The sequence below is a fragment of the Thalia democratica genome, unplaced genomic scaffold (genome assembly GCF_965202585.1).
Source record: "Thalia democratica unplaced genomic scaffold, ktThaDemo2.hap1.1 HAP1_SCAFFOLD_1354, whole genome shotgun sequence".
Taxonomy (NCBI): Eukaryota; Metazoa; Chordata; class Thaliacea; order Salpida; family Salpidae; genus Thalia; species Thalia democratica.
The window spans coordinates 17312-26677 of NW_028140229.1; the positions used below are offsets into that span (position 1 = coordinate 17312).

The window sequence follows — 9366 nt, forward strand, 5'->3', positions numbered from 1 at the left end:
ATATATTTTTTTTAATTCTTTTTCAAATAAACATTTGCTTTTTAAGTCTGAACATTTTTATTTCGTGAACCTTTTAAGATAGCATAAACGTCGATTTTCAACACATAGGATGCTACTGAAGTCCGCAGACACTGTTATTCGGTGTAAAGTTTGAATTACTCAAAAGATGCTTATTTTTTGTCTTAGACTGTTTTTTGAAGTTTTGTTCATTTCACTTATTTGTTTACTGATAGGACAATGTAATAATAACGTAAATAAAGAACTGGTAAGTTTGTTATAAAAAGTTCAAAAAAGTTTGTAAGCAAAAAACGTATTAAGATTATAAAACTGTATAAAAATCAAAGTTCAAGGAGAGAGTTAATTAAAAAATTTATTACTTTTCCTTTAAAATACAGTAGACATCAATAAAAATAATAAAAGTAAACTCTTAGCTGTTACAAGCTGGAGTTCACTGAGAAGTGTATATCTTCAAAAGCTGAAGAATTAACAAGTAACGTTGTCAGCTGCTTGTTGCTACAGCTAAACTCAAGTATATATGTATATATATATAAACTCGGATGTTATGCAACGTTCATACCAACATGTTTTTAAAACATCCAACATGCTTTTTAAATGTAAAACATTGTTTCCTCGTGCTTTATTCTAAATAAATGTAAACATTATTTATAAAGTAGGGACAAATCCTGATTCCCATTAAATTAAAAATCTATAAACTAAAGAAAAACTACATGCTACTTATCTCAATGTCGAATATTTATGGACTGAGGCTGAAAAGCCCGTATCATCGTCGCATTTTAGATTGGTTTCATCATAAATATAATAATTTTCTCCATAAGAGAATTTTTTAAAAGCACATAAAGTTACAAGAAGCAGAAAAAGCTGTAAAGGAATTTACTATTCAAGATCAGTTTGAAATACTAATAAGTTAAATCTGCGCCCTTAATGTAGAAATAAATAACTTAGTCCTCGCAAACTTTTAAGTCTGTAGTTAATCTTCACAATAAAAGTCTACTAATACCATAATAATTAATTATTTTGAAAACTGTTTAATTACTTAATTAACAACTGTTATTAAAGTCTTTTCTGTGTAGCAAACCAATAAATATTTTTACATCAAACATTTCAAATATTTTGCATTTTTTTGCAATCTCTCCGATGGTATAAGTTATTAATTAATTATTTTTTATTGACAAGTAAGCTAAATACAATTAACTTATATTGATAAATTGAAAAAGTGTTGTAGTATAGTTCAAAAGTAGTGTAATAAATGTAACACTTATACACGAAATGATTACAAAATTTTTAAGTATTAAAAATAAAACAGCAATTCGCCAACTACTAGGTAATTAAAGGATAATTTAGGGTGTATAAAAAATTGTTAAACAATTAAATTTAATGATTTATACTATCAAGTACTGTTCTCACACATATTAAAGTAAATAATACAATGTTAGTCATCATACTTTCATTAAGTTCTAAAAGTATTGTTTAACTTAGAAAAAAAAAGTCTTTTAGTTAATATAAACAAAATGTAAAAATAAAAAGTATATTTAAAATTGGTACAACAATTGGTAAACCCTTCATAAGTAATTTCTAAAGTTTGTTTATTGTTTAACGACAATTTAAAACCACATAATATAGTATGCTTAATGTTAGTTTGCAATTAAAAAATTATAACTTTTTTTGCTTAAGTGAAATAGAAATTCAATTTGTTTAGAATACAGTAATATATTTAATAATTATTGTTTATTTAAGCAGAAATGTAAAGTGTTGCTTATGTAAATTAAGTTTTGAATGAACATGTAGTACATATATTAAAATTTGACTACTTTTATGTCAAGTATACAGTTTTTGAAAAGGCTTTAAAGTAAATTTTTAAACATAAAGAAATTAAATTTTAATAGTAGATTCATCATTTAATTACAAAACAACTTAACACTTATAAAATTAAGATCTAACTTTTTAGACACGTTAAGGTAAAAGTAAAAGTTTATGTTTGAACATTTTTTGCTATCTATTTTAAACAAGCATTGAAAAATCAGTTCTTATAAAAGCGCAAGTATAGTTTTAGTAATCACACTAGTTAATTTTGGAATATTGATAAAAGGTAACTCGTGAGTAAGTATATTTTCTTTATTATGAAGTTTGGAAGTAAAAAAAATACCAAAAAGCTCTAAAATTTATTGTAAAGTACATATCCACTAAGCATTAACAGTTTCTTTTAATTTGACTAAGATTTGTTGTTACCTCGTCATTTCCTTTTATTTGTGTTTTTTATTGATAATGTGCTGTTATAAGTTAACAAAACAAAACTTAGTAACAAAACGATTTTTGTTGAATTAGTTAGTGTTAGCTTACATTTGTAATTAATTCAGATAAACAGTTGTTTTAATTTAGCTTAATCGTATAAAAGTTGTTAATGGTTTTGAGCTTACTTGATACTTGTATTGTAAAACGAATGATAAAGTAAAGGAATGCTAAATTTGTTTCAACGTAGCAACAATTAGTTTTTTTTTTTGATACGTTTTGACTTTTCAGAATAAGTTTTTATTGTAATAAGTTTTATTTTTGGTAGCAATAACTTTTAACCGTAAAAAAATTTAATGTATTGCAATTAATTTTTGGTTGTTCAAAAATACAGCATAAAACTTTTGCTCAAGGTTTATTTTCAAACACTTTAACTAATACTTGTTTTCAGTTATAATTTTAATATTTAAGTTCAAACTTTTTGTAATAAATAAAAACACTTAAAATGGCTCAAAGTTCATCTTTGATTGTTTTGAACATAGATGGCCGAGACTCTAACAAATACAAAGTACACAGAGAATCTGTAAGTAAAAAAAGTTTAAAAAGCAGTTTTATTTAATTAAAAAAAAATAAGATAATTTATACGTAAAAAAACTATGTAAAATTTTTACTTGATTAATATTAGTAATAATATATTTCATTAGATAAATTTATCTGAGCTTAATTTAAAAACATATCGCTTTTTCATGGTACCTACCGTTGTAAATTTACTGTTTAAGTTATGCACATTTTTGTTAGTTTTTACACTTGTTTAACTTTTGGCTTAAATTTACTGATAAACATTTTACTTATAGTAAAAACAACTATTTACATTTTTTTTTATTAAGCAGTTTATAGCAATACTTAGATTCTTTTTTAAATTTCTATATATCTAACTTGTTTCATTATGCAACTACCTACTTTAATGGATGTTTAGCTTGTATGTTTTTTGGTTATATCAACAGATAACTTAATGCTGTAAAAAAAACCACTGAAATATTACAGAGAAAACTAAGTAAAAAGAATTTTTACATATTTTCAAATACTAAGTACATGCTATAAAAGTACGCGTTTCTAAAAAGTAGTTAATATAACAGAAACTCACATTTTAAAGTTTACTTTTATCTGTTTACTTTATACAAACTAATGATGATACTTTTCTTCATTTAGTACAAAAGTTTAAAGTTTATGATGAAAATTAAACATCACTTACACAAATAAAGATTTTTTATTAAAACGTTCTTATGATTTAACGACTTTGATTAAGTTTAGAAAAATATGTTACAAATAAATGTTATACTTTAATTTTGAATTTAAATTGACCGGAAAAAAGAGCAGACTAAAAACCTAAAATATATTTTAAATTAGAAACAAAAACAATAAAAAATTCTATAGTAAATTTAAAGCTATTCTAGCTTACTGGAAAAAAACAATGTTAGATACAACAAAACATTTTGTCACGAAAATTGAAACCGTTCAAATTTGTGTAAAAATAAAAGCTCTCTGAATAAAAGTAAGGCATTTTAAAATTCACAGTTTTGCTTTGTATTCGTTTAACTCAACTTCCCGCTACTTGTACAGTTCAAATCCAATTTTCGCAGGAATATGAAAAAGTCAGAGAACAGTTGTTGACCGAGGCAGCGGAGCAAGGAAGGACGCTCGTGTATGCCGACCAAAACTTTCCCGCCACAATCGATTCGTTGTACAAGGAGGGCATGAAAGCCCCGATGGACTACGACTACGTGCAGTGGCTGAGACCCCATGTTGGTTGGATTTTTAAACTTTTGTTTAAATTTATCGCAGTTTTATTGAAGCTTCACGTCAATGAATGGGAAGTTTTAAACTTAAAGACTTTTTGAAAACCGAGCTTTTTTTATTAAACAAACAAAGCAACGGTAAAAGCAGAGCATAAAACTTAAAAATAAACAACTGTAAAATGTTTCAGTTTTGTACTAACATGTTCTGCCGTCCAAACATCTAAACGTTAAACCAAAGTTAAAGCAAAATTTCAGCGGTTCGCTTCGCAACCAAAGTTGAAAGCATGGTGTGAAACTTTTACAAAAGCTTAAAACAACTTAGAAGTATACTAGCTCTTTATGAACATGTATACCAATTCGAAAATCAAAATACCCAATAAAAAATTTCAGAGGTTCACTTGGCAACCGACGCTGGTGAAGGGGGGGACCAGTAGCGAGGACATAGTGCAGGGCATGCTTGGCAACTGCTGGTGGCTGTCCGCGTGCGCCAGCATCTGCCAGTCCAAAGAGAGAATGCAAGTTGTGAGTAAATAATTTGAAAATAAAAACAAGCATTTGATGGTTTTTGTCGCACAAAACTTCTTAACTTTTTTGCTTACCATAAGCGATTTAAGTTTGTTTTGCAACTTTTGTTGAAAAATAGCAGCTAGTTGATTAATATAACTTCAATTGTATCAGCAGCCTAAATAAAAATTTATTGCAAGCTGTGTAACAACTTACAGTTAAAGTCGTGAAAATTAACAAGATGGTTTGAAAATACAAGTTAAAAAAACAACACAAGTAAACAAAAAATCTTTATTCCTACAAGCAAAAGCCAGTATACTTGTAAACTTTTTTCAAAACTCAACGACCGAGTCAATTAATCTGATATTTCATCTCAAAAGATCATACCCGCCAACCAGAGCTGCTACGGGGAGCCGGAATACACGGGAGCGTTCAGGTTCAGGTTCTGGCAGTTCGGCAGGTGGGTGGAGGTGTGCGTGGACGACAGGCTCCCCCACGTGGAGGGAAAACTGTGTTTCGCGCGCTCGTCATGCAACAGCGAGTACTGGATCTGCCTGCTGGAGAAAGCTTACGCCAAGTTTGTTTTTCAAATAAGAATGCTTTTTCATGTTCTGTAAAACTAATATAAATAAAGCATTAAATTTTTATTTGTTGGGGAAGCTTATTCGAATTGTTTTTTCAAAAATTGTATTTGTGCTTTGATTTTTTGATAGGATCTTTTACTGAGTCTTTTGTTGAAAACTCATAACAAGAGTTAGTAAAATTAGTTTAATATGACTTTTGTGTGGAAAATTTTTAAAACTTTGTTACAGTTTTGTTATGTTTTAAAATGCTAGTAAAACTGTAGTGTTTCAAAAAACTTGAGCAAAATTTTTAGTTATACCCAATGAATAAAGCGCTAGTGTATTGTTTAAAAAAGTTTAGTGCGTTCATTGTTTTACAAAAAAGAAAATGATAAAAAACAAACATTACACTTTTGATGTTAGGTTGATGGGTTGCTACTTCCTATGCGAGTCCGGCCAGACCAACGAGGCATTGGAAGACCTGACTGGAGGCCTCGCGATCACCATAAAGCTCAAAGAAAGCACCCCGCCCGATTTTAGGATGAGACTTTTGAAGTATTTTATTTCTTACAAAAACATAAAAACTATATAGACGTTTGTAGGAATTTCGTCAGTTTAAAAATAATTGCTTCAACATTTTTTTTTCATTACTGTCTATAAGTTTTTTAGGTTAAACTTACTTGTTAAACAAGTTAATCTTCGAAAATGCTAGTTTCCGTCTAATATAATTTCCTTTTTAAATGTCAACATGCATTCATAAAACTTTCTATTGAAGCTTTTTGTTCTTCCATAAAAAATATTCTAGAACGGTGAAAAGTAATTTTTGAACAAATTTATCTTTTAAAATGTTCGCTTCTGTTCAATCAAACTTTAAACTGTTTACTTTTAAAAGTGTAGCAACGCTCCTACTATAAAGTTTTCCTTATTTCAATATTATTTACCATCATTGCAAACATTCAACAGGGCGATGAGAACGAACACGTTCGTGGCGGCAGGGGTCAGCAGCAAGGGTGGTTCGGGAGAGGAGGGGATCGACCACGCGTCAGGACTGGTTTCGGGTCACGTGTACTCAGTCCTCGGCGCTTTCGTGGTAAACAATATTTTGTAAAATTTAAAGTAAATGTCTGATTTCGAGTATTATGAACTTTTTTTAAAACAATAACAGTTTTTTTTATTGCAAACGCTTAAAGCAAATTTCGTACTCTTTTTACAGATAGTTACAAACAAATAGACATTTTTCAATCAAGTAAATAAAAACAATGTTAAGCCACAAAATAAACTTTGATTTATTCTTTGTTAAAGTTTGACCGGTCATCGTTAGAATTTGTGTTTAGATACAACAAGTTTTTTGATAAGTATGTTTTTTGCGCTAAAAACTAACGTTAAGCTGTTATAAAGCAAAGTGTCTTTTATAATTTACTTTATAAAACAAAAGCATTTTAATTCCAGGTGCAATTGAAAAATGGAGGGTATGAATGTCTGGTGAAAGTCAAAAACCCTTGGGGTGGCAACTTCGAGTGGAAGGGTCGTTACTGCGACGGGTAGATATTTATATTATACTAACAAATTTTATTGACTTCGTAAAAAATAAAAATTGAATTAAACTACTCTTGTTTTGAAAAAAAAAAACTAATGCAGTTTTATAGCTAAACTTAATTTTGCTTTTCCGGTAACAGCTTAGTATAGTTGATCTTTTATTTACAAAAGTAGTCAGTTACACTTTAAGTTGATCTGCTTCTATTTATGTAGCTTTTTAAACTTGAAAATTATCATTGTAATAATAGTTGTTACTATATTTTTGAAACTGCTCGTAAAATTAGGTTTTGACAAACATCAGATTAGTTATACAAAATTAAAAGCTGTTCTAAAATCAAGAAAAGTAAAATAATAAATTATAAAGTATAGGTAATAGTTTAGATTAGATTACTTAAGCTAGGCTCGGCAAAGATCACAAAAATTTGTTCGTTAATGATCATACATTTTACTTGCTTGTTTTTAGCCAAGACAAAAAACTATCTGTAAAATAGATTTTAACAAGCAACTTTTAGTTTTTCAAACGCTCGAATACTAAACAAAATGCACCTTCTTCTGTTGGTTATCAATTAAAAGTGCTCCAAAAATTAACAACCACAAGGTCTGCTGAACGAGAAAATGTTTTATTACATGCTTGGTGAGAAGACCACTTTAAAAACATGCCTGATATACATATACCCTTTTTTATACTTCAATTAACTAAACTAATAACACTCTCCTGTTCATCAACAATTAAAAAAATTTTCAAAAGATCTGCCGAGTGGGATCAGGTCACCGACGAAGACAAGAACCGCATCGGTTACGTTGCCAAGGACAACGGCGAGTGGTTTATGACGTACATTGACTTCGTATGCGAGTACGATGACGTCACGATTTGCACGATCGGTCCGGACTTTGACGAGGACGGGAAGCCGACCAGTGACAGGTTAGTTTTGACGTCATAGCAAAAAACTTTTTTTTTCACAAAATTAGTAAAAAAAAAACTTTTTCTGGCTTAAATAAAAAAAAAATGGTTATTATTACTTATTTTCTTGAGTGTTTTTTAAAATATTTTATTTTTTACCATCTATCATCTTTTTTTTAAAGCTGGCTGTCTTCCACCATCAAAGGTGTTTGGACGAAGGACGAAAACGCGGGAGGATCGCTGGAAGACGTGGACTCGTACGCGAAGAATCCGCAATACCTCATCGAGCTCACTCAGCCAGGTTTTGTTTTGTCGGTCGTAATATTTGATTTAAAAAAAATTTATGGTTACAAACCATAGGCAAAAATTGCTAATTGAAGTTTTAATGTTAGAATTTTTATTTCAAGATTATACTTGGCATTAAGGTTGTTTATTTACTTGTTTCATCACCGGTTATGTCTCAACTTTTTTATTTTAAGTTGTAACAAAAAGCAGCAATTTATTTTAGATTTAACTTTTCGCAGATGATTTCGATGCTGACCTTGACGACGCCGAAGACGAGGGAAAATGTTCTCTTGTGATTGGCTTGATGCAAAACAAAAGACCCTACGGGCTCAAGAACGAGTTCATGGCCATGCATTTGTGGAACGTATGTTTTTATTTTATAAAAAAAAAATAATGTTATTAATAAGAAGAAATTACTTTGTTGAAAAGTGAAAAAAGGTGTTGCTGGTATGCAAACTTGTTTTTTGTCTACGATAAGTAAAGGTGTATTAATTGTTCTTTTTTTAGATTAAAAATGAAAAACTACCAGCTTAAAAATTGTTCATCACTCACGTAAAACCTATCGAATGAAAACAAAACTTACTTTTTTTTTTCTTTACAAAAAATAACAAAAAAAAAACTCATGGCCATCAAGTACGACTGTTAAAAGTTTTAGTAAAGCCTTAAACAAAATGCCAACGAAAACGTCATCGCACTAAACTACGTCATCACACTAACACGTCATCGACAGGACGCCAACGACGGCGGCCGGCTGGACGCCGACTACTTCAACGGCAACAGGGAGGTGATGACGTGCGACTACGCGGACAGGCGGGAGGTGACGTCACAATTGAAGCTTGTTCCGGGGAGGTACGTGCTGGTCCCGTCAACGTACGATGCGGGAAGCGAGGGAGAGTTCCTGGTGAGGATCTACTCGGAGAAGGAGATCCGCGTGAAGGAGCTGCTGTAGTTTCTCAAGTTTTTATTAATTTAATTTTTCTCTTTGAAAATATGTTTTATTTTTGTTTAATTGAAAAGTTACGTTTAAACCAAAGGAGGAACTGTTGTAGTCTCAATTTTTTGTTATTAAGACTTTTTTTTTAAGTTAAAAGTGATTATTTTCATAACGTCTGTTTTTTATGTTAAGTATGATAAAAATTAATAAATAGCTGCTGTTAAAGTAAAATGCTGTAAATTTGTTTTTTGTTTGTAATTTTTCAATTTTTTATTTTAAAGATAATTTAAAGTTTAACTGTTTTAAAGATTGCAAACGTCGCGTTTTTTTTCTCCAGTTTCAAAAATGACACTTAAACCGAATTACTTTTGGAACTTTTGTTTAAGTAAAGTAAGTTATCTAATTACAAACTTAGAAATAATAAACGTTTTTATGTGTCTTTAAAAACTGCTATCAAATGTTAGTTGGCTGTAACATTTAACTTTTTTTTTTAATTCTTTACTCACTGCTGATATATTGACACAACATTTAGTCATATATAGCATATCTAGCTTAACAATACAAAAAATTCTTAGTAATAAATTTTTGTTTATATAAACT

The 9366-nt window shown here is 29.6% G+C and overlaps 1 protein-coding gene across 1 annotated transcript; it reads left to right on the forward strand.

Moving 5' to 3' along the window:
- Window positions 1–2752: 2752 nt before the first annotated feature.
- On the forward strand, window positions 2753–8781 carry LOC145848369 (calpain clp-1-like). Its single transcript, XM_082953875.1, has 11 exons — window positions 2753–2830; window positions 3888–4049; window positions 4434–4565; window positions 4928–5124; window positions 5534–5665; window positions 6074–6200; window positions 6560–6651; window positions 7395–7568; window positions 7730–7848; window positions 8072–8196; window positions 8563–8781. Exons 1-11 carry the CDS (start codon window positions 2753–2755, stop codon window positions 8779–8781), a joined length of 1557 nt encoding a protein of 518 aa, XP_082810001.1.
- Window positions 8782–9366: the final 585 nt, after the last annotated feature.

What these genes read in the sequence shown, in the direction of transcription:
- LOC145848369 (XM_082953875.1), top strand. Translation starts at nt 2,753, where the DNA reads ATGGCTCAAAGTTCATCTTTGATTGTTTTGAACATAGATGGCCGAGAC. An exon ending in CTGGAGAAAGCTTACGCCAA is followed by an intron (nt 5,125 to 5,533) that starts GTTTGTTTTTCA and finishes TTTTGATGTTAG; the next exon opens with GTTGATGGGTTGCTACTTCC. An exon ending in TTTAGGATGAGACTTTTGAA is followed by an intron (nt 5,666 to 6,073) that starts GTATTTTATTTC and finishes AACATTCAACAG; the next exon opens with GGCGATGAGAACGAACACGT.